A 25747-nucleotide genomic window follows, 5' to 3' on the forward strand; every position below is an offset into this window, starting at 1 on the left:
TTTTTAAATTCCACATATGAGTGAAATCATGGTTTTTGTCTTTCTCTGACTTATTTCACTTATTATAATACCCTCTAGGTCCATCCATGTTATCGCAAATGGCAAGATCTCATTCTTTTTTATGGCTGGGTAATATTCCAGTGTGTGTGTGTGCGCGTGTGTGTGTGTATCTTTATGCATTCATCTATGGATGGACACTTGGGTTGCTTCCATATATTGCCTAGTGTAAATTATGCTGCAATAAACATATGGGTGCATATGAAACATATATTGTTTCAAAACAGTGTTTTCATTTTCTTTGGGCAAATACCTAGCAGTAAAATTACTAGATCATACGGTAATTCTATTTTTAATTTTTTGAGGAAACTCCATACTGTTTTCCACAGTAACTGCACCAATTTACATTCCCACCAACAGTGCATGTGGGTTCCTTCTACTCCACATCCTTGCTAACACTTGTTATTTCTTGTCTTCCTAATTTCAGCCATTCTGACAGGCATAAGATGATATCTGATTGTGGCTTTGATTTGCATTTCACTGATTAGTGATGTTGAGCATCTTTTCATGTGTCTGTTGGCCATCTCTATGTTTTCTTTGGACAAATGTCTATTCAGGTTCTCTGCCCATTTTTAATCAGATTTTTTTGTTTGTTTTTGTTTTTGGTATTGTGTTTTATAAGGTCTTCATATATTTTGTATATTAACCCCTTATCAGATATATCATTTGCAAATATTTTCTCCCATTCAGGAGATTGCCATTTTGTTTTGTTGATGGTTTCCTTCCCTGTGCATAAACTTTATTTTGGTGTACTCCCATTAGTTTATTTTTCCTATTGTTTTCCTTGCCTAACGAGACATATCTAGAAGAATGTTTCTATGACTAATGTCAAAGAGATTATTGCCTATGTTATGATAGGCATAATCTATGATAATAGATTAGGTTTTTAATCTATTTTGAGTTTATTTTTGCATGTGGTGTAAGAAAGTGGTCCAGTTTCATTTTTTTGCATGTAGCTGTCCAGTATTCTCTACCCCATTTATTGAAGAGGTTGTTTTTCCCCATTGTATATTCTTGCCTCTTGTAGTACAATTGACCATTCAAATGTGGGGTTTATTTCTAGGCTCTCTTTCTGTTCCATTGATCTATGTGCCTATTTCTGTGCCAGCACCATACTGTTTTGATTGCTATAGCTTTGCAGTAGTGGGCTTTTTAAATCAAGAGAAATGGATTCTTCATTATTGACACATTTTCTTCTATTAGTTTTTTTATATTTTCCTTTCCACTATTTTATCTGTTTTCTCTTTCTAGTTCTATTCTTGAGGTATTGGGTTTCATGAACTGAATCTTTAATATTTTTTTAAAAAATGCTTATATCAGTTTCTATTTCTTTGTCTTTTTTTCTTTCATTTTCTCAGGTGATGTCCTATACGTCATCTTTAAGATTTTCTTCTTTTTCTTTTTTAAGTTTATTTATTTATTTTGAGAGAGGGAAAGAGTGAGCAGGGGAGGGGGAGAGAGAGAGAGAGAGAGAGAGAATCCCAAGAAGGTTCCACCCTCTCAGCTTGGAGCCCCATGTGGGGCTTGATATAATGAGGTGTGAGATCATGACCTGAGCTTAAATTAAGAGCCAGAGACTTAATGGACTGAGCCACCCAAATGCCCCTGTTGTTGTTGTTGTTATTGTTTTATGGGTTAACATATTTTTAGTTTCCAAGAAGTTACTTCTTGTTCTTTGTTGGTTCTTTTTTTTTTTTCCTTTTTCATTCCATCCTTGTTTTTTTTTTCAACGTTTTTTTTTTTTTTTTTTTTTTTTTATTTTTGGGACAGAGAGAGACAGAGCATGAACGGGGGAGGGGCAGAGAGAGAGGGAGACACAGAATCGGAAACAGGCTCCAGGCTCCGAGCCATCAGCCCAGAGCCTGACGCGGGGCTCGAACTCACGGACTGCGAGATCGTGACCTGGCTGAAGTCGGACGCTTAACCGACTGCGCCACCCAGGCGCCCCCATTCCATCCTTGTTTTATTCACTAAAGAGTGAATGACTAAAAAGCTGATTGGAAGTACTGAATGAAAGACTTCAACACTGGTGGGCTTCACTAGTGACTGAGTGATCAGGTGGCTAGTTCCCTCACTTTTTTTTTTTTTTAATTAAAGCTACAGTATCTGTAGTTATTTTCTCTGGGGACAGTTGATTCTAAAAAGAAATATTTTTTTTTATTTCTTTGAGAACATAATTCTAGCTTCCAAATTTCTGGAATTAAGGGCAAATGGGGGTGAGGGGGAAGAGATCCGTTATTCAGTGTGCAGATTCTGAGTTCTTGTTTTCAAAATGGCACATCACCCTTGCCCTCCTCTGTGAACAGTGTCCCTGTATTTTGAGCATCTCTGGCTCAGTTTCTTCATAGAATAAACTTCTAGTCTCTTGCAGGAGTCAGGGAGTCTACTCAAGATAAGGGTAGGAATCTGGGTCTCTAAATATTTTTAATTAAAGATGATTTCAGCTCCTCCTTATCCCCTTCCTCTGAGGTTTCTGGTATCCTACATTCTTGAAATATTCTGGGATCCTGTGAGAACAAATTGACTTGCTTTCTGATAGTCACTCCCTATCCTCATGCTTTTAAGTTTGATCCTCCTCTTTTCTACTCAATCCTTTACTATTTTTCTTTAATCTGCTTTCTGCCTTCATATATAGTAGTCCAAGTTACAGAATCTTGAACACAGGTTCATCACAGATGGAGTAGGATTCTTCTGGGTTTTGTTCTCCTTGTTATTTGGAAGTCTGATCTTTCTTGGGGAGAAGGGAGTTGAAATACTTCTATACACTCTCTTGGCCTGGGAAATCCTCCACTGAAAAATGATTTTTTAAAATTGTGTTTGCAGACTATGTAGTTCCTCAAGTTCCTTTTCTTTTAAAACAAGGATTACATAAATTACGCATCAAAAGTGTTAGTGAATTACATTGTATAATTGCATGTGCATCTAATTGTACACTAACATATATAACTAGAAACGAGCTTGTAATTAAGCACTCAGCACTGATAAATCCTAAACTATAATATTAAAATTGTTATGGGTATGGTAGCTAAACTGTTTTAAGATTTAGATATATGTATTGGCAATATAGAAAATATTCACCAATACTCTTAGAAAAAGTATCTATCACTTGGTTCAGAAGACTCTGTTACTATTGGAATTAGTCAGTTAAAACATTTTGGTGGGAAAGTTAGTTAGCACTGACACAGTTTTTGTTTTTTAATGCAGTGTGTTTTTCCATAGTCATGGTCCTTTCTGTAATACTGTTTGAGAGCATGCATATTAATACACATGGTAAATTAGGTCTTAAAAAGCATAATCTTGTAAAGTAAGTTTTCACAATAATGCAGATTATTTATCCTGCATCAAACAAAAAGGCAATAATAAGCCTCTTTAAAAAAAAGCCTTGGGGTACCTATACGGCTATTGATTGAGTGCCTGACTCTTGATTTTGGCTCAGGTCAAGATCTCACAGTTCGTTGGATTGAGCCCTGTGACGGCTCTGTGCTGACAGCACGGAGCCTGCTTGGGATTCTCTCTCTCCCTATAGCTCTCTCTCTGACCCTCCTCTATGCACATGTACACGCATGCTCTCTCTTTCAAAATAAATAAATAAACTTTTTTTTTTTTTTTAAAGCTTTAAAAGGCCTGCTTTTGAAGCAATTTTTGTAAGTTTCCCTTTAAGGGATGGTAATCAATACATATCTTAGTTTGGGTTGTTATGGAAAAAAAAAAAATCACCCTACAGTGGGTAGCTTAAACAGCAAACATTTATCTCTCACAGCTCTGGAGGTTGAGAAGTCCAAGATCAGGGTGCTGGCAGATCTAATGTCTGGTGAGGGGTCCCTTCCTGGTTTGCAGGTAGAGAGCTGGAGAGGAAGCAAACTCTCTTTTCTCAGGGGGTACTAATTCCATTTAAGAGGTCTCCACCTTTATGACCTAATTACCTCCCAAAGGCCCACCTCCTAATACCATCACGTTAAAGGTTAGGAATTTAACATATGAAGCTTTGAGGGAAGCAAACATTCAACCCTTAACACATACTTAATTCAGGGTCATACAGCTGGATATATTGAAACCAGGAGGAAAAAATACCTTCTTGGATGTTTCTTATTTTTGAAAAGACTTTTATATATTCCTCAGGACACCAATATTCATTATAATCAAAATCAGAATAAGCCAATCAAAAGGTATTTCTCTAATAATCAAATACTTTTTTTGAAAGAAAAAAATATTTTATATGTACAGAATTCTTTTAGATGCCTTGCAGTAATCCTTAAGGACCTATTAGCCTCTCTTGGCTAAATAAGCGATCTATCTGTAAAAATATTAAACACAAATATTTATTCTTCAATCTTTACTGCTTACATTATTATAAATATAAAAATAACACGGGGCGCCTGGGTGGCTCAGTCGGTTAAGCGGCCGACTTCGGCTCAGGTCATGATCTCGCGGTCCGTGAGTTCGAGCCCCGCGTCGGGCTCTGTGCTGACAGCTCGGAGCCTGGAGCCTGTTTCAGATTCTGTGTCTCCCTCTCTCTGACCCTCCCCCATTCATGCTCTGTCTCTCTCTGTCTCAAAAATAAATAAACGTTAAAAAAAATTAAAAAAAAAACACATTAAATTTGAGGTATTTTGAAAACATGGAAAATAATAAAGAAAAAAATGTTACCACGTAGCATATAGAGATAGCTACCTTTAAAAAATCCATATTAGCATATTCTTCCCGTCCTTTTTTTCTTTTTTAAGGTGTTTTTTTAAAGTTTTTTTTCCTTATTTTGAGAGAGAGAGAGAGAGAGAGAGAGAGAGCATGGGAGGGGCAGAGAGAGACAGAGAGAGAGAGAATCCCAACAGGCTCTTCACTGTCAGTGCTGAGCCTGATGTAGGGCTTAAACCCACATACTGTGATATCATGACCTGAGCCAAAATCAAGAGTCAGACGCTTAACCAACTGAGCCACCCAGGGGTCCCACCTCCCATCCTTTTTAAAATCAGTTTTTACATGGTTAAGATCATACTGCACAGAGTAAGATGAGGCCCAATTTATTGAGTACTCCTAAATGGCAGACAACCTCCTAAGTGCTTCACATACATTGTATCAATATCCTATGAGCCAGATATTTTATGCCAAATATATGGAAAATATGAGGATATATGGAAAAACTGAAGATTAGTGAGTTTAAATAAGTTGCCTGGGGCCATCCAGCCAGTAAGCAGCCAAGCTGAGATTTTAGCACAAGCTTGGCCAGTATCAAAATCCATACTCTTTACCATTATGTTTATTTTCTTTGTTTACCACTGTAACTAATTTTTATGTCATTAACAAATCATTGCAAATATCATGTAAAGTAAAAATGTAAAACTCCTATATGATTAGGCTTATCTCGCTGAAGCCCTGCAGTCAATGAGCATATTTTTCAAAAATCTTTACAAATATTAAAAGCATGAATGGAATATTGTTGTTGTTCAAGTTAAAATGTATTGAGACTTTAAATGTTTTTATAAGCTTATCAGGCATTTGTATTTCTAAGGATTATATATTTCTCAAATAAGTACAGTGTGAGTCAGAAATTACAAAATGACCCTTTGGAACAAATAACATTACCTCATTGATTCTGGTTATGTTGGGCAGGTACAGTAGGTGGAAGATACACACACACACACACACACACACACACACACACACACACACATATATATATATGATTTGTTTAAAGTTCCTAAACATAGCTGGTTCCAAGACTTTAAGATTCTCTCCTTAAAATCTAGTTTACATCATTATTGTTACATCTAAAGAAAAATGGTAAAAGGAAAAGGTATTTACTAAGCAAAGATAAATGCTAACTAAACCCTTATTGAAAATATCACCAGATCATGGATTAATGCAGTTTTAATGCATTTCCAATACCTAGTTATTCTAATTTCCTCTCTGGCTACACTATTTTCACTGTAATCTATTTAAGAGTTGGAGCCACTGATGCAATCAGTTTGATTTATCTAGTGACAATACCTCAATTATCTTCCTGGGGAAAATTATTTTCTTGTGAGTAAATCTAATTTTGGTTTAATCTTCCAAGTAATTTTAATTAATTTTCTATATATTTTGACAAAAGTAATTATGAAAGAAAAAGGCCATTATGACTATATTATTATGAAATATAGAGAAAATATCACATCAAAAAAGACATAAACATTTTCAGTTGGTGTTAGTGAATTATGACCTTGCAAGTTACAAGAATATGCCAGAATGTTTTAGCACCCATAAGCCACAGAAGGCTAAGGAGACATGTGGCTGATAAGATGCGAATTTTGTAATTTGAGAGTTGAGTAAATGGGTAGCAATATCTTGTCACCTTAAATATTATGCCTGGTGTACTGGTAACATGGGCATTGGCTTAATGGCTCATTTCGTGGGAGAAGTTTTAACCTTTACATCAACATTTACGTAAATTTTAGGTTGCACAGAAATATATAATCAATTTGAATTTGCTGTTTCGGATATCTGCGTTTTCCTGAATTTCCTTATTAATAGCTTACTTCTCTTCCTATAGGCTTGGCTTGACATAACCCATCTGGATCATGTCTACAAAGGAAACAAACTGCATACATTTTTGCTGCAAAAGATAACAAACCCCACAAATTTTCAGTAGTGGATAACTAAGAAATGAACCTCACTGGACAAAAATTATAAGAACTACGAAAGTCTGAGTTTCTGAAATTGAAGAAGAGTTCCAGCTAGACCTTCCTATTGTGTATGTTGTGTGAACACACACAGTCGGGAGTGCAGATTAGCACAATTTTCCTAGAAAGTGATTTGGCAAACATATCAAAGTCTTAACGCATAAGATATCCATCATAGTAATAATTACACATTATAACAACATGAAGAAAAAGAAACATTATTGATGAGTAGGGGAAAGATTTATGACAATATTCAGTAAACCAAGATCTATGCAGTATGATGTCAATGATAGTAACATATGTATAAACATGCATTTGTATGTGTGCAAGAATATATAAAGACCAAAGGTTTTCGACGGTATTCATTTTTTCAGTAGTTGAAATACTGGTGATTCTTCTTTATATTATTACGTATTTTTCTGTATTGAGCATATTGTTCATTAATAATAAGAAAAAAGTATTTAAAAGAAATACAAGGAGGTGTGCCTAGGTGCTTCAGTCTGTTGAGCTTCTGACTTTGGCTCAGGTCACAATCTCAAGGTTCATGGGTTCCAGCCCGTGTTGGGCTCTGTGCTCACAGCTCAGAGCCTGGAGCCTGTTTCAGATTCTGTGTCTCCCTCTTTCTCTGCCCTTCCCCTGTTCCCGCTCTGTCTCTCTCTCTTTCTCTCAAAAATAAACATTAAAAAAATTAAAAACAAATAAAACAAATACAAGGAATAACAGTAACATTTCTTTGTTTTTCTTTCATTATCTTTTAAAAATGTAAAATAAACCAAGGGAAGTCATTGTCATTAGAAATCATTCATTCATTCCATTGATAACTATTTGTAAGCACTTGCTACATGTCAAACATAGTTTTAGGCACTGGGGATTCTGCAGTGAGAAAATTAAGTTCATATCTGGGAGAGGAACAAATGTTACCTCGGTCACATAATGGTGAAGTGCTATGAATGAAATCATACTCATTAATGTGCTATACTTCATAAATAGTAGAAAACACAAGTTATAAACTTGCTAGCAAAGAATATAAAAGTATCTCCTTTATTTAGTCTAAGGCATATAATTTTTCTTAATTAACTGAAGAAATTGAAATTGTTTGATTACTTACCCCAATATTAAACATCCCTGTAAAATATTCCATATTTGCTTGAATGAACCAAATGTTGCTTAAACCTAGTTCATCACTTCTCTTCTTAGCACGAATTAATGATAGTTCCTTGTTTTCTATTAACGTAACCTAGATTTCATCCAGGAAACAAAGGTACATTCAGTAACATAATTCAGACATTAAGGCAAAATATTATTACTGCATTTAAGCTTTCATGTAGAACATATTCATTGATTCTTGTCCTGTGCCAGGAAGTACACCAGATAGCGTGTTACAAAACTGAACAAGGTCCTTGAGTTCTTGCACCTTATGGATGGAGTGATAGAAGAGAAACAGGCAATTACAATACAGTGGTAAGTGTTTAATGAAAGACATATCATGTGTCATCACAGCACTCAGACTTGATGACTAAGGAAGGTTTCAGCCATTTAACACGGAAAATAATATAGAAGCTGAGGCCTGAACAATGAATAGAAACTAGCTGGAGCAATGGAGGAGTGTTTCAAGCAGAGAGAGAAACATGCATGAAGTGGGAAGTGAGACAGACACAGGGTGTTTGAAAAACTGAGAACATTGGTGTCTCTGGGCATGGTGCGTGGTGGTGATGCAGAGTGGGGGACAGGGTGTGGAGGGTAGAATTGAGTCTGGAGAGGTAACAGGAGCCAGATCATGTGATAAGAGAAGGTTCCGTTGCTGCAATGTGTAGTATGGATTGGTGGGGGTGAGGCAGAAGGAAGGGTAACCAGTTAGGAGTCTCTAGGAATGCAGGCCAATGAAGATTGGAAAGGATTACAGGTCTAGAGAGAGAAAAGTGGGCAGAATTAAGTCCCTTTCATCACTATCATCTCTAATTCTACCCTTATTTTGTCCTTATGCTTGTCTTCACAGAAACATCCTGGGTCCCTTTGTATAAAAAAACCTGTCAGAGTATACTTGGTTTAAGGCTTTCTGGCCATTCATTATTCTATCCAAGATTTCCCCTCTCCAGGCTCAATGTCTCTAAGTTTCCAGAATTGTTGGGAAGGGGGAAAAGACCCCATATCTCTGCCTTTGTTTCTCCAGGATTCTACTCTATGAGCTTTCTTCCTCTAACTCCAACCAAGAAAAATGTTACTTTCCTTGATAATGAAACAGACACCTGCTATTTTTTCCCAGGATTCCTTGTTCATTTTGCCTCTCATTTTCTAAGGAAGGGAAAGAATAATGCCCTTCCATTCCCCATCTTTCTGTTACATGTCTTTCTGGCCAGTCTATGCTCATCTTTCCCTTCTGCAAGGAATCACTATGATTATTTTACACCTTCTAGAAAGTTCACAAGCAAAGAATCTGCCCCATTTGATTTGTATTTTTTTTAAAATATAATCTATTGTTAAATTGGCTTCCATGCAACCCCAGTGCTCATCCCAATAAGTGCCCTCCTCAATGCCCATCACCAATTTTCCCCTCTCCCCCACCTGCTGATTTATATTTTTTTAAATACATTAAATTCTAGACTTTTATGCTAAAAGATGGTCATTGTGAGGAAATGATTTCATATGACAGAAGACTAAAAATAACAAACTTCTAACAAATAGTGGCAACCACTGCATAAACTGTGGTACATTTACTTAAAAACATACTATGTAGTCACATTTTAGTGATATTTTAATAATGATATTTGAAACTATTTGTAATAGGGAAAAACATACTGAGTGAAAGCTGGTGACTAAAATTGTTTTTGCATTTTTCAGAATCTGCAGTAAGAAGCACCCTCATGGACAATGATGTTAAGAATATGGGGAGAAAAGCATTTGATGGATGAGTGTGGTAAATTTAGAGTTTATTTTTTTCTTTGACAAATTTTGTTATTGCTGTTACAATTTTGATACAATGGATAAAAATCAAGATACTGAAAGGATATGCTTAACAAGGGTCAGAAGCTAGTATTTCCAGTATAAAATTATGTTGACAATTAAACTAGTTTCATCATTCATTATTTTATTTAACCACAGAATCGTTATTTCTTCTATAAATTATTTAAAAATATAACCCTTTCAGGGGCCCCTGTGTGGCTCAGTTGGTTAAGCTTCCAACTCTTGATTTTGGCTCAGGTCATGATCTCACGGTTGGTGAGTTCGAGCTCAATGTCAGGCTCTGCTGGGCTCTGCAGCTGGGCTCTGCCCCTCCCCACTCAGGTTGTCTTGGTCTCTTTCAAAATAAATAAATAAACTTTAAAGAAATTTATAACCCTTTTATAAAAGTTAAAACTGTACTGTGGTCCTACTTTACTTTTTTAAAGATTCTTAGAAGTTTAGTTCAAAGACCAAAAAAAAAAAAAAAATCTGTGCCACATATGTGACCTGAATGAACGCTTATAAATTCAAAGGGAAGGGGTAAGACTCAGCTAACTGAATTGCATAGTTTTCCAATGTTTCCCTTTATCTGCTATTCAGATTTTTACCTGGCATGATGGCAGCATGTGAGCAAGGACAATGCCAACATGGCCCTGGAGAAGGCAGAAAAAGAAACAAGTTAACTCGGGTCCTTAATGCTTTCTTCTCATTCTGAGACATCAGTCTTGCCAAATAAAAACATGACTCTGAATGTAATACAGTAAAGTCACATAGTCGGGGGAAGGCTGAAGAGAATAAGAGGAGAGACATAATACCCCGCCGCTGCAGAAATCCACAATTCTGTCACCGGGTTTGGCCTGACTTGTCACCACATAAACAAGGTTGTTTAACTGCTGTTGCTTCCTTAAAGCGCGATCACTGGACATTTTGCCTGGGGAAGACAAGAAGTGAAGACAATGAAATGGTAGGCATTGTGAGAGAGTGAGAAGGCACTCAGAGAATGGATGGCCGGCGTCCAGGAAGAGGGGTGAATATATAAATGAGTTACAAATTCCACATAATCCATGAGGAGAGGACCAGAGACCTGGAACCCAGAAATGAAATCTCTCTATGCATATTTTTACTTTTATTCACATCCAATTTTTCTTTCGATTGTCATTGAAAAAACATCTTCTAGAGAGGAAACAATAAGTGAAATATTAATCGCAGAGTCATACACAAAGTGCTGAGTAAATGTTTACTGGATGAATAAAAGTTAAGAGTCACAGTCCCTTCCCTCTATCTCTACCAGAGACATATTGCAAAGATTACCTAATTCTAGCTCATTGTTTAAATCTCCTTGGACAAAACAGATTTATAATAAATAAAAACATTCTTACTATTTAATCAGCATGTCCTTGAACTCTTAGTTATTTTGGTGAGGATACTTGGGACATAGGTGTCACATTGTCGGAAATGTATCAATGCTTAGTGTATTTAGAGAGAAATTAGATTTTACCATTTCAGCTTTGAAGCTTCCTTTCCTTATGAGTCAGACACAGAAATCTAATGCAATAGAGATTAAAGATAGGGCATTTCCAAGTATGAAATGCCTTGGGCCTAACAGCATGAAAATATCTTAACTTTCCTTCAAAGCTACTAGTTAAGTCCATGAAAATAACTTCAGAAGAATGAATGAAATTATTTGTTTTTACATGTTTCAAATGCACTTTTTGTAAGAGCAAGATTAAGAAAATATAGAGAGCAGATTTCATTGATATAGATAAAAGGAAAAACCCAGATAATCTTTTGGCTTGATCAAAAGTTATTTACAGATACCAAGGTTTCCCTGCTCCATTTTCACAGAAAAATAGCCTGGCTTTTTTTCCTTTTATTCTCTTTTCTGTTTTCCTTCTTTCTAATGTTACTAAAATAAAAATACTGGAAAATCTTTATTCTAGGAAAAAATAAAAAATATGTGAAAAAATATGAGAGAAAAGATCCATAATCTAATAATTCAGAGCAAATATCTTTGTATACACATACTTCCAGGTGTATCTAGAAATTCATAATATTGAAGATAGTATATAAAACATTATAACTCTTTCCATGTCAGTGTATTTATTTCTGTACCATAAGTTTTAATGGCTGCATAGTATTTCATTGACTATATATGCCATACTTATATAACCAATCTCCTATTGTAATAATGTGATCATCGTCATACAGCTAAATCACTGTACACATTCTTAATTATTTAGTGTGCCCTAATGTGAATTTCAAACATAAAGGGCCTTTAAACCAATAGTCTGGTGATTTCATTTGTGAAGACAGTTTCATGTAGCTTTATTTTCATTTTTCTCTAATAATATAATTGTGAAAAATTTAAACAAAATATGTGAAAGCTCCTGTCAGCCTATCCTTCCTGGATAACCACCCCTAAAAGATTATGACAATTTTCAACACAGCCAAGTTGAAAGAATCTTACAGTGACTGCCTTTATAACCTCCACCTAGATTCTACCATTAACAGCTTACTATATTTGGTTTAACACACTCTTTTTAAAAAAAAATTTAAAAGTTTATTTATTTTGAGAGAGAGTGTGTGAGCAGGGGAGGGGCAGAGAGAGAGAAAGAGAGAGAGAGAGAAAGAAAGAGAGAATCCCAAGCAGGGTCCACACTGTTAGTGCAGAGCCTGTTGAGAGGCTTGAACTCACAAACTGCAAGATCATGACCGATCTGAAATCAAGAATCCAACACCTAACTGACTGAACCACCCAGGTGCCCCTGGTTTATCACACTTTTATTCATCTATCCATCCATTCATAAATCCACTTAATTTTTTTTAAGGTTTATTTATTTTTGACAGAGAGAGAGAGACAGCGCATGAGTGGGAGAGGGGCAGAGAAAGAGGGAGACACAGAATCCAAAGCAGGCTCCACGCTCTGAGCTGTCAGCACAGAGCCTGACATGGAGCTTGAACTCACAGACTGCGAGATAATGACCTGAGCCGAAGTCGGACGGTCAACCAACTGAGCCACCCAGGCATTCCAATCCACCTAATTTTTTTTAAGTAGGTTCCACATCCAGTGTGGAGCACAACATGGGGTCTGAACCCATGATCCTGAGATCAAGACCCAAGCTGAGATCAAGAGTTAGACATTCAACCAACTGAGGCACCCAGGCACCTCTCCACCTAATTTCTTTTAGCAATGCAGTTCTAATTTGGAAGAGGGAAAGCAACAAGAGGAAGCAGGGGAGTTAGAGGGCAAAAAGGGAAAAATATTTCTGAGCCCTGTGGGAAAGCTAGTCACAAATGCTACCTTTTGAGGAAACCACCAAGAGGCAAGAAATGAGCACAAACATTTTAGTCTCAGCTTTGTGGATTTCTTAACATTTCTTAGCCAAAGGATTTTTCATAAAGTCAAAAGAAATTACCTTTGTTAAGAACAAGGAGAAAAAAACATTTATTTAATGGAATAACTAATTAACATCCAGTTTGGTACCATTATTTCTACTAGATGTTTAGAATTATCTAACTTTCCTAGGTTTGTTTCAAAAGCAAAGGTTGATGAAGATTTGTTTTTCTTGCTGAGATTCCATCTTTGCATATAAAGAATTCACGCTGAAATGAAGTTTGAAGGCAAAGGGGTAATTTTCAGGGTTGTGTTTAAATAGACACTATTAGGGAGCCAGGGTGGCTCAGTCAAGCATCAGACTCTTGATTTCGACTCAGGTCACAGTCTCAAGTTTCATGGGTTTGAGTCCCACGTTGGGGTCTGTACTGACAGTGTGGAGCCTGCTTTGGATTCTCTCTTTCCCTCTCTCTCTGCCCCCCCCCCCAATAAATAAATATTAAATAAATAAATAGGCACTATTAAGCTGCACATACTCTCACAGATTGAGTTAAAAACACAGTAGCATAATGCCCAGATGCTTTATGGAAAAGCCACCTTTAACAAAGCATTCCTCCTCCCCATTCCAGTTTTGAAGCTCCTGGAAACACGAACAGGATCTCAAATACATTGAACGAGGTTAGAAAGTGGTATTTTGAGACATGGCATTAATTTAAAAATTAAATCCCACTTTCTATTTTTAGCTAACATTCTTCTGCCTAAGACACCATTTATAAGCATAAATTTACAATCTATTTTTAGTTTGACTAAAAATGCTGGTTCTTTAAGTGTCATCACTGAAAAAGAAACTCAAGAATCAAATGATCAGGTGTTTTAATGCAAATGATGTCATTTGTTCTGTGATGTAATTCTCCCACAGTGAAAGTCAAGTCTTTTCCTTGTCTAATTCAAGTTAGGAGGAACCTGATTATTTAGACAACTTCAGTGTTGTTTGCAGTGCCCAAAAAGAAAATACAAAGATAAAAGAGTCAATTTTTAAGTGAAGGAAGAGCTTTATTGGAACACCAGTCCAAAGCATCAAATAAGGAAAATAAAATTTAAAACAATATCCTAGATAGGAAATGTGCACATTTGTAGCCAGGATACCTGCTCAGTCTAAAATTATGCTCAAGATCATGCTGTTCTTGATTTTTTATTTCTTAGTCCAAAGCAACAAAGCATCTTAAATGTCACGACTTCCTGGTAAAAGGAAAGCAGTTGGGTGCCTGGATACACGTTTGACTTCTTTACTAAAGATTCATTTGCTGCTTTGTTTTCAAAGTATTTTCTTTGAGCTAGAGCACACCAACCACATTCTATAAGTTTTTTAAAAAATTATCATTAAATATGAAGACAAAAAAGGCTAAAACTAATGATGTAGAGATTTTTAAAAACATGCTTTTTGTTTGGAAAGTTATAAAATCAAAAGAGCAAATTTCTTTATCAGTCATGGATGTAGCAGAGCTATTCTCTTCTAGAGAAGGCACAAGACAACCAAATAGACAAAGTGGCACTGACAGGACCTCTGGTCAGAGGAAAGGGGCAACCGCAAATTTTACTGTTTTTGGGAGGCTTTAAGACAAGCTGATGAATGGTCACTTATGTTGTACAGGGCCCTAGACAGTGAAACCCAGGTCCTAGCCCCAGGGTAGCCTATGGTTTTCATGCTTGGAATAGTCACTTAGGCACCTACTATGCTCAGCACCTGTCTGTATGCTGAGGACATATCTCAGGGTGACTAAGACATAGTCCCTGTCCTTAGGGAACAGTATCTAAAAAGAAGGGATAGGTGTTCATTATGTGCAAATATATGTGCACCGAAAATAAAGGACTATAAAAAGGACTATATAAAGGAAAATAAATGTATGTGCATTGAAAATAATTGAGACTTCACAGAGGGACTTACAGACACTTGGGGCATTTCACTGAGTCTTTAAGGAGGAACAGAAACTCACCAGATAGGATGGCAAGGAAAGCATGCTAAGAACGATATGGCATATTTAGGGGAAAACCTCAATTAGCTCATGCGCTTAAAAATGAGGATCAATGAAAAAGTGGCAGAACGTAAGTAGATCTGAAATTACAGGCAGGACCAGATGGGAAAGAGCATTGCTTGTTATTTTGCCTGTCTGTGCTGTAGAGAAAACATGGCCTCACTTTAATATTTAATGTGCTTAGAGCTCCTTAGAGACAAGTTCTACTCGAATAGACAGCACTACTATTTTTACATTGTTATATATTAAAGATGGTCTCTTATAATGCTAGCCTGCATCATTTTTATTCAGGATAGAGTATACCCTCAAATCAGATCGTATCATTAATAAAATTCTCTGAAGCATTCAACCTCAACTAATGCTAGTTGTCATTAAGTAACTTACTTAAGAAAATGAAATAGAATTAACTCATTGAAACTCACTGACTCATTTTGAACCCTGGTGTTCTAGATCAAGAAAGCACTTGGACTCCTTATAGGATTCTCCTTCTCACTCTCCTTCCCAGGCTCCCTTCCCTTGGCATTGCTCTGAAATGTTATGCTCATTAGGTCCTATCTTTTGTGCCATAGCTTGTCATAAAGTATGCTTTTCCTGTATATATTAACTAAAGTCCCTTCCAAATTTACCCATTAAAATATCTCTTCTTTGCTTAAAATACCTTTAAAGTCACCTCGTTGGCTTAAGAAAAAAAAAATTGACTTCTTGTTAAGAAAATAAGGTCTCTAGTGATCTGGGCCCCATTACTTTGCCAAACTCATCTTCTGGAACTTTCTTATATATCCCCCCATATTCCAGCCTTTCTAAACAATGGTGAGTTCCTTGAATTTATCAAGGTCAGTGAGGTGGTGGCTTTAAAAATTTGTTCCCTCTGCTTGAAACCTATTTTCTTGCTTTAGAACCCAGGGACCCTACCAGTTTTCCTTGCTCCTGACAATGTTTACATTTAGTACTTTTGTAATAATTGTTTTTTTTTTTTTTAATTTTTTTTTTTTTCAACTTTTTTTTTTATTTATTTTTGGGACAGAGAGAGACAGAGCATGAATGGGGGAGGGGCAGAGAGAGAGGGAGACACAGAATCGGAAACAGGCTCCAGGCTCCGAGCCATCAGCCCAGAGCCTGACGCGGGGCTCGAACTCACGGACCGCGAGATCGTGACCTGGCTGAAGTCGGACGCTTAACCGACTGCGCCACCCAGGCGCCCTGTAATAATTGTTTTTAAAGACAAAGAGAAAATGGAACTTTTTAAAACTCTTTGTTACTACCCAAAAGAACTAATCTTTTATACTAAAAAGCACTACTATGGTTAACTAGTGAAAAAAAAATTTTATCATACGCTTCTGGGTATTCATCTGAAGAAAATGAGAACACTAACTGAAAAAGATACATGCACCACCCAGAGTGCCTGTGTGGCTCAGCTGGTTAAGTGTCTGACTTCAGTCAGTGTTGATCTGGTGGTTTGTGAGTTCGAGCCTGGTGTCGGGCTCTGTGCTGACAACTCAGAGCCTGGAGTCTGCTTCGGATTCTGTATCTTCCTCTTTCTCTGCCCCTCCTCCACTCACACTCTGTGTCTCTCTCTCAAAAATAAATAAACATTAAAAAAAAAAAGATATATGCACCACTATGTTCATTGCAGCTTTATTTATAATAGTCAAGATATGGAAACCACCTAAGTGTCCATCAACAGATAATGGATTAAATGTGGTATACAGACATACAATTGAATATTATTCACTTATCCAAAAGAATGCAGTCTTGCCATTTTGAGACAAAAAGGATGGACCTTGAGGGCATTTGTTAAATGAAATATGTCAGACAAATATCATATGATCTCATTTATATGTGGAATCTAAAGAATAGTTTGGTAGTTGCCAGAGGTGGGGGTGGGAGGAGGCAAAATGCGTGAAGGGGGTCAAAAGGTACAAACTTCCAGCTACAAAATAAACAAGCATGAGGATGTAATGTATAGCATGGCAACTATACCTAATAATACTGTATTGTATATCTGGAAGTTGCTAATAGAGTAGATCCTAGAAGTTCTCATCACCAGAAAAAAAAATTCTATAACTATGTATGGTTACGGATGTTAACTCGACTTATTGTGGTGATCATTTGACCATGCATACCAATATTGAATCATTATGTTGCACACCTGAAACTAAAATAATGTATGTCAATTATATCTCAAAATTTTTTTTAAATGGTATATAGGCATAATTAATTATATTAACTATCAAAAGAACCATTAGCTAAAATTGCTTCTATTTCTCTGAAGTAGATACAGATGATTTTTCCAGAGTAGATGAACTTGGGTGCAATTTAATGGAAAGAGTGTTAGGAGACTGATAGGCACATAACAGGTGATAAATAAAAGTTTAATGAATTCATTTTGTGTAGAATTAAGACAAGTTAGATTTTAAGGTCACATGCTGACTTCTGCAGGTACTAAGCATGAAAACAAGTTAGCTATCAATGCTATGCTGATATTTGTTGAAATAGTAAAAGAAGTCAACTACAAAAGTTTTAGATGGGAATGGAAAAGTTTCTGAGAACTTTGGTGAAGGAATAAGAAAGCAGCTATTTAAAGCTATATCAAAAGCTAGACTTGGGGCGCCTGGGTGGCGCAGTCGGTTAAGCGTCCGACTTCAGCCAGGTCACGATCTCGCGGTCCGTGAGTTCGAGCCCCGCGTCGGGCTCTGGGCTGATGGCTCAGAGCTTGGAGCCTGTTTCCGATTCTGTGTCTCCCTCTCTCTCTGCCCCTCCCCCGTTCATGCTCTGTCTCTCTCTGTCCCAAAAATAAATAAAAAACGTTGAAAAAAAAATTTAAAAAAAAAAAACAAAAAAACAAAAGCTAGACAAAAATTTAAAATGGATTAAATGCCTAAATGTGAGACAGGAAACCATTAAAATGCTAAAGGAGAACATGGGCAATAATCTCTTTAACTTTGTCCGGAGCAACTTCTTACTACATATGTCTCCTGAGGCAAGGGAAACACAAGCAAATATAAACTTGAGACTTCATCAAAATAAAAATCTTCTGCACAGTGACAGAAACAATCAAACTAAAAGGCAACCTATGAGATAGGAGAAGTTATTTGCAAATGACATATCTGACACATCCAAAATGAATAAACCAATTAAAAAATGGACAGAAGATATGAATAGACATTTTTCCAAAGAAGACATCCAGATGGCCAAGAGACACATGAAAAGATGCTCAATTATCATTCATCATCAAGGAAATACAAACCAAAGGTACAATGAGTATCACCTCACACCTGTCAGAATGGCTAAAATCAACAACACAAGAAACAGGTGTTAGCAAGGATATGGAGAAAAAGGAACCCTCATACATTGTTGGTAGGAATGCAAACTGATGCAGTGACTGTGGAAAACAGCGTGGAAGTTCCTCAAAAAGTTAAAAATAGAACCACACTGTGCTCCAGCAAAATTGCACTACTGGGTATTTACCCAAAGCATACAAAAATACTAATTCAAAGGACTATATGCACCCTGATGTTTATAGCAGCATTATCTACAATAGTCAAACCATGGAAACAGCACAAATGTCCATTGACTGATGAATGGATAAAGACGTTGTATATATATATAGATATATATACACATATGTATGTATGTATATACATATATATATATATACATGATGGGATATATATTATATATAATATATATAATGGGATATATATATAATGGAATACTACTCAGACATAAAAAAAAAAAAAAAAGAAATCCTGCCATTTGCAATGATGTGGATGGAGCTAGACAGTATTATGCTAAGTGAAATAAGTCAGAGAAAGACAAACACCATATGATTTCACTCATAGGTGGAATTTAAGAAACAAACGAGCATGGGAAAAAAAGAAAGAGAGGCAAACTAACAAACAGACTTTTAACTGTAGAGAACAAACTGAAGGTTACCAGAGGGGAGGCAAGTGGGGGGGGGGGGGAATGGGTCAAGTAGGTGATGAAGATTAAAAAGTGCACTTGTGGTGAGCACCAGGTGTTGTATGTAGGTGCTGAATCACTAAATTGTATACCTGAAACTAGTATTACACTGTATATTAACTAACTGGAATTTAAAGAAAAACTGGAAAGAGCTAGAAAGGCAGGAATGAAATTCCTAAAGAAACTCGTGTTGGTGCATGAAAATAAGCAGCAACATAAAATTTACACTTTAGCACGATTTTGCTCTAAATTTTGGAGATTACTTACTGGAAACACTAAACATTTAGAAAAGTCCTTTGATTTACATTTTTCAAAGTTACTTGCAGGCTAGCATCATGAATCCTCTTAGCCATGCTAACCCCACAGTGACAACTTTCTTACAACAAGGGATACTAATGATCTGATAACCTTCTTCCTCTTTCCCCACCCCAACCCATTTACACACACCACAGTGTAGCCTATGAAGACAACAATCGTGCAACAACAGTGTGATGGTTATTTTCACTCTCATAATTTTGTTACACACAGTATTAGAGCATTCAATAATTACTAATTAGAAATTCAAAATGTTACAAAAGGCCAATTTATTCCTCTCTAAATTGAGGAATAATGACCTCATACATAATCTTAGTCAATCATTGACCAATGAATCACCCAACCAACCAGATCTACATAGAACTAACTGGTCTAGACAATGTTAGGAACACAAAGATGTGTAACATTTGGTTTCTGTCCTTAATAAAGTTGTCTTGGGGCATCTGGGTGGCTTAGTTGGTTAAGCATCTGACTCTTGATTTCAGCTCAGGTCATGATCTCATGGTTTATGAGATGGAGCCCTGAGTCAAGCTCCAAACTGACAGGATGGAGTCTGTTTGGGGTTCTCTCTCTCCCTCCCACCCCTTCCTGCTCCTCCCCTGCTCATGCTGTCTCTCTCTCTCTCTCAAAATAAATAAACGTTAAAAAAAGTTATGTCTTGTTTAATTAATTCAAAGCATTTTATTTGAGCTTAGAAAATATACTGTATTAACCACATTGTACAATATATTTTTAATGAAATTTTAAGCTACAACTTACAAAAATCCATATATATTTCATCAAAGTTTCTAAAATGGTTGGTAACACTTCCTGTTTTTAAGATGCTTTGCAATTTATTAAGCACTTGCATATTTGATATACAATCTAACCTCCAAACTGTCAGGTTGTCAGAGTGGATGACATTTTCCTTATTTTACAAATGAGGACACTGAGCCTTAATGAGGTTGCTGAAACTTAGCACTTGCTCAAAGACACACAACTGGTAAGTAGTAAAGCTGGGACTCTAACCAAGAATTTCTATACATCAGGTTCAGTCTTCTTTCCACTAAGACTTACTACCTCTTAAACAGATGATTTTGACTAATTGTGATATCAAAATTTCAGCATTGATACTTTTTGCTATGTGTGAGTTCAAGGAAATGAGGTGCTTTCTAGGAAGAAAATGAGGGATTTCCCTAGTAATTGCATCTTAGGGGAAAAATGTAGTTCTTCAGAATCAGTCATAAAATGCAGTTTATTTCAGATTTTCCTCTAAGTAAAATTTCCAAGAGCAGGCTTACCAGTAAAAAAGATCAATTTAAGTTTTGGACTCAACATTTTGGAATATATCACCAAGACATTATTCGGAGGTCTCATAAGTCACTCTGTTTAATGAATTGACCTTTGAGTGTCACCTTTCCCAGAAAGAGACGATTTCCTTGCCGTGGGACTGTAGCAACCTTTTTGATTTTATAGAAAAGTGACATGGGGAGGTTGAGCAATCAATTTGTTGCAAAATCGGATTATCCACGAGGAAAGAAATGAAAATAGATGTGGGAGATCTTTCATGTTAGGCAGATCTGCAGATGCTGCCTGAACACAGCACTCACCTTTATCCTCCCATATCCAATTTTAGAGCATCTTTAAAAATCTAATAACTAAAAAATACTTAAGCAAGATGCTGGGTTGAGGGAGAAAGTTGGAGAAAATGTAGTCACATTATTTGTCAGGTCAAAACTTGTTTTGTCTATAGAAGGGCTTAAATACAATAAACAGTAGACATTTTAAAACCTTCTGATTCCTGCAGTATTTTTCTCGAAGATGCATAAAACATTTTGATTTAAGAATACCAGATCCCAGAGTTAATTGAACATATATATTTTCATTCCATTTAAACGCTATTTACACCACACAAAGGAAACATTACTTTGCCCTGGAATGTAGTTAAAAAAAAAAAAAAAAGCCACAATATCTTCCAAATTGCCCACAAAACCACGCTGAAATGCTTTAGAACAACAACAAAAAAACCCATGAACTCTAAAAAAATAGTTTAGGTATTTATTTATTCTCCCTCTTTCAGAGGCCTAAGTTAACAACAGCAAGGTATGTTAATAGCTTTATTAACTTTTTGATATCATTCAAGTAATCCTCAGTTTGGCTTCCAGTGTGGTATGTTTCAAAGTATTTAGGTTAAGTGATACTCTACTTGAAGTATAGCTTCAAGTGTTGAGTGTTAACTTTCCCAGAGTGAAGCAATTTCAAAAAATGGCTTCTTTTGTGTGTAGTATTCGAATTTCTACTATGATCTGACCTACTGATTTTCTTGTTTGATTTGCTCACTATATTTAATTTTGATTAAAAAAATGATGGGCCACCTGGTTGGCTAAGTCGATTAAGCGGCCAACTAAGGCTCAGGTCATGATCTCATGGTTCATGAGTTCGAGCCCCGTGTCAGGCTCTGTGCTGACAGCTCAGAGCCTGGAGCCTCCTTCAGATTCTGTGTCTCCTCCTCTCTCTGCCCCTCCCCTGTTCATGCTCTGTCTCTCTCTGTCTTTCAAAACTGAATAAACATTAAAAAAACAAAAATGGTGAATATATAAGGTGACATAATCCCAAATTCTCTAATAATATTAATGCTATATTGATAAATAGTATTCCCATCAAGAGGTGGTTTCTTTGTCTGTTCCCTTGAATCTGAGCTCTATGATTGCTTGACCAGTGTAATACAGAAACAAAACTGTGTCCATTTCTGGCAGCTTCCACTTTCTGTCTTTTGAGTCATTTGCTCTTGGAACACAGCACCGTACTTTAGGAAGTCAAGCCCCCCTCCCCCAGCTGATACTGTGTAAGTAGACAAGCTCTCCCACCAAGCCATACTAAATCCCAGGTTTGTGAATAAAATCAATAATTGTTATTTAAAGGCATTAAGCTTTGAGGTGATTATTTGTGCAGCAATAGATGACCAGAATGACATCCTAACATTGGGCTTTTAAGGATTATCATCATTGAATAGTATTATGAAGGCACCTAACTATATGTGAAATGGCACTAGGTGTTATGACAATAACCAAAATAAAGAATGGTTCTTATACTGGGGTGCCTGAGTGGCTCAGTTGGTTAAACATCTGACTCTTGATTTTGGCTCAGGTCATGATCTCATAGTGATGATCTCATGGTCGTGAGATCAAGCCCCACGTTGGGCTCCACACTGGGCATGGAGCCTGCTTAAGATTCTCTCTCTTCCTCTTCCTCCTCCCTGGCTTGTGCTGTCTCTCAAAAAAAAAAAAAAAAAAAAAAAAGGTCATTCTGCCTCAAAGTGAACACTCCAAGGCAGTGGTAGTTATTACAAGTTACATAGGGACCACATAAACTCAAAGAAAGTCTTACATTTCAATCCTACTCTTTTCTGATTCTGATCGTCTCAAATCTTGTGATCCTAACTTATACAAATAGAACATTAAAGAATGCTGGGACCTCAACAGTAAGAGAGGATGGAGAGAAAAAGAGCATGGGGACTAACCCAGCAATAGGCATGGGTAGGGACTAGGGAAAGTGGTCCAAATTAGTATTCAAAAGGAACTAAATCTGGACAAGTATTGATATTCACATAGGTCTAGCAACAGTAGTGTTTAGAAGTGGTCTAGCCAGTAGGATTGAGGAAAAGGGAGAAATACAAAAGACTAGGAAGGGGAAGGACATACCATGGGAGACATGTTGGTGGTCAGGCCCTGTCCTCAATCACAAGAGATGACAGATCTAAAAGAGCAAAGCCACACTGAAACTGAGTCATATGGGAGACCTGAGTTTACTGATACACAGATATAATAGTTCAGGGCCTCGGTAGGGCAGTGGAAAGCAGGAACTGACATTTTTTCCTAAACTGGAATTTTGAATCTCCCTCTTTTTTTCTGAAATTTTTTCACGATAATCTCTACAGAGTAGTTTATTAATTTAGCACATATTTTTAAAACACTTACCAAGGTGTTAGGACCTTAGACAATGGAGAACAAGGGAGACTCTTAGATTCCAGTGAAAGGAGTTTGACAAAAATTAAATCAAGTGATAAATGATGTGGAGAAAATTAAAATCATATATGGTTGAAATTAACTTGGTGAATATTTAGATTAGATGGTCCAGAAAAGCTTCATTTAGCAGTTAACAAAACTCAGATCAAAATGAAAAGCAGCAGCCATGGGAAATAAAAGAAAAAGCATTCCATAAGGGAACTGTTTAAGCAGTCTTCAGGTGGAGAGGAGGTAGGGATGTTTGAGAAAGATAATTACAATTATATATATTTATTCTCATCGTGTGTGTGTGTGTGTGTGTGTGTGTGTGTGTGTAGTCACTGAATGGATGTTCTCTTTTTTTTTTCAATATAATTTATTGTCAAATTGGCTAACATACAGTGTATACAGTGTGCTCTTGGTTTTGGGGGTAGATTCCCATGATTCTTTGGTTACATACAATACCCAGTGCTCATCCCAACAAGTGCCCTCCTCAATGCCCATCACCCATTTTCCCCTCTCCCCCACTCCTCCATCCACCCTCAGTTTGTTCCCTGTATTTAATAGTCTCTTATGGTTTGCCTCCCTCCCTCTCTGTTTGTACTATTTTCCCCCCTCCCTTCCCCCATGGTCTACTGTTAAGTTTCATATGATATCTGTCCTTCTCTGACTGACTTATTTCACTCAGCATAATACCTTCCAGTTCCATCCACGTTGCTGTAGATGGCATGATTTCATTCCTGCTCATTGCCAAGTAGTACTGAATGGATATTCTTATTTGCTGTTTTTAGCACTACCGAATGATTACAGTGTGCTAAGCATGTTTTTATTTACTATTTCAATCCTTTGTCACGATGTTGGTGCTGTTACTATGATGTCAGATGAATAAATTTGAACTAAAATAATAAAGTAACTTGCTTTGGTCACATAGCATACTGGAGCCAGGGTTTGAATTTTGCTAAGTCTCCCTCCAGGGCCTTTCTATCTATTACTGATAGTAAAATAGTTTTGAACAGGACCCAAATATATAGGATTACCAATTTGTTAAGTATTAATACGGTTTATTGTCTGTTTTAGAAAAATAAATAGAAAGTTTTCTACATCACTATGTACGTAGAACATACTGTCTCCCCCACGTGGTATAGATACGCTTCATCTGTCTTTCTGACACCAGAGAAATTCTCACCATTATTGAACATCATTCTTTTGTATTTTGGTAATATACTTAATTCTAATCTCAAAATCAGCATGAAAGTCATGCTAAAGTCAAATTTTCAGAAAAATGTCAAACAGTAGGAGTGCTGGACTTGAAGCATGTGTATAAATGGCTTTGATTTAGTAAAGAAAAAAATTATGCAGGACTTATCTTGGTGGTTATAGAACATTCAAGGCAAGTGTTCTGAGAGAGAGAGAGAGAGAGAGAGAGAAGAGAGAAGTTACATCTTTCTAAAAAGAAAAGTTCACCTATCCCAAATTCAAATTTACTTCCAGGTTCTTCTGCTCTGAGTTTCTGAAAATTGTTTTTAATGGTTATCTGAATCTTGGAAGTATTCCTTGACCAAGTAAATGTCAAGAGGGCTGTGATTATTTTGGCTTTTTGTTTGTTTGGTTGGTTTGTTTTGTGTATATACAATTGTGCATACACAATTGTGAAACTATAGTTTCCGATCAGCTATTGACCATTACTTTTGCACCTAAAAGTCTAAGCTGTGAAGACATAGAAGTATTAACATTTATTAAACTTTGGTTGTGGAACACTAGTATGTCAAGATATTAAGAGATATTGGGAGGGAGAAAAAGTGGCTTCCACCATCAGGTACTCTTAGGAAATTCATACATTATCCAATTTTTTGGAGAATCACAATGCCCGCTGGCATAATAAAGGCTCTAAGGAGTCTCAGTGTAAAAAACAGTTTTTCCCCAAATCATCTGACAACAAATCATCTGTTTTTACTATCTTTTTTTTAAAATTTTTTAATGTTTTTATTTATTTTTGAAGGAGAGAGAGAGACAGAGCATGAGCGTGGGAAGAGCAGAGAGAGAGGGAGACACAGAATCAGTATCAGAATCTAAGCTGTCAGCACAGAGCCCGATGTGGGCTCGAACCCACAAACTGTGAGATCATGACCTGAGCGGAAGCCGGACACTCAACTGACTGAGCTACCCAGGCGCCCCTGTTTTTACTATCTAATTCTCCTTAGGAACTATTTTAGGAACCCACTTCAGAGAATACTGCTTTATCCCTCCTCTGCTTAGAAATGATTACTCATCCTTCAAATTCAGTTCTACTGAATGCAGTGAGTCAACAAAGACACAAATCAGACTCTTCAGACTATAAAACCTCCTATCTCAGGACAACTGTATCTCTAGGAACCTCCAGAAATTGCACAGCATAACCACAAAACCCAGTCACATGCTAGTTAGGCACAAGTGACTGAGTCATCAATAAAAAGGAACAAAAGGCAC

At 36.6% G+C, this 25747-nt stretch overlaps 1 protein-coding gene and 1 long non-coding RNA gene across 3 annotated transcripts in view; one reads left to right on the plus strand and one right to left on the minus strand.

The window, feature by feature from the left end:
- The window catches only part of GSTCD (glutathione S-transferase C-terminal domain containing), a 131159-nt gene that overhangs the window by 18365 nt on the left and 87047 nt on the right, over window positions 1-25747 (minus strand). For both annotated transcript variants that reach the window (XM_058721751.1, XM_058721752.1), the window contains exons 6-8: window positions 10469-10584; window positions 10262-10306; window positions 7822-7950 (exon numbers count right to left, since the gene is read on the minus strand). In XM_058721751.1, coding sequence (XP_058577734.1) covers window positions 7822-7950; window positions 10262-10306; window positions 10469-10584 — 290 coding nt within the window. The remainder of the gene's footprint in view (window positions 1-7821; window positions 7951-10261; window positions 10307-10468; window positions 10585-25747) is intronic.
- LOC131507237 (uncharacterized) lies at window positions 6520-11039 on the plus strand. Its single transcript, XR_009259400.1, has 3 exons — window positions 6520-6784; window positions 9552-9627; window positions 10254-11039. It is a non-coding gene; the product is annotated as an uncharacterized LOC131507237 (long non-coding RNA).

This window comes from Neofelis nebulosa, chromosome 3 (genome assembly GCF_028018385.1).
Source record: "Neofelis nebulosa isolate mNeoNeb1 chromosome 3, mNeoNeb1.pri, whole genome shotgun sequence".
Taxonomy (NCBI): Eukaryota; Metazoa; Chordata; class Mammalia; order Carnivora; family Felidae; genus Neofelis; species Neofelis nebulosa.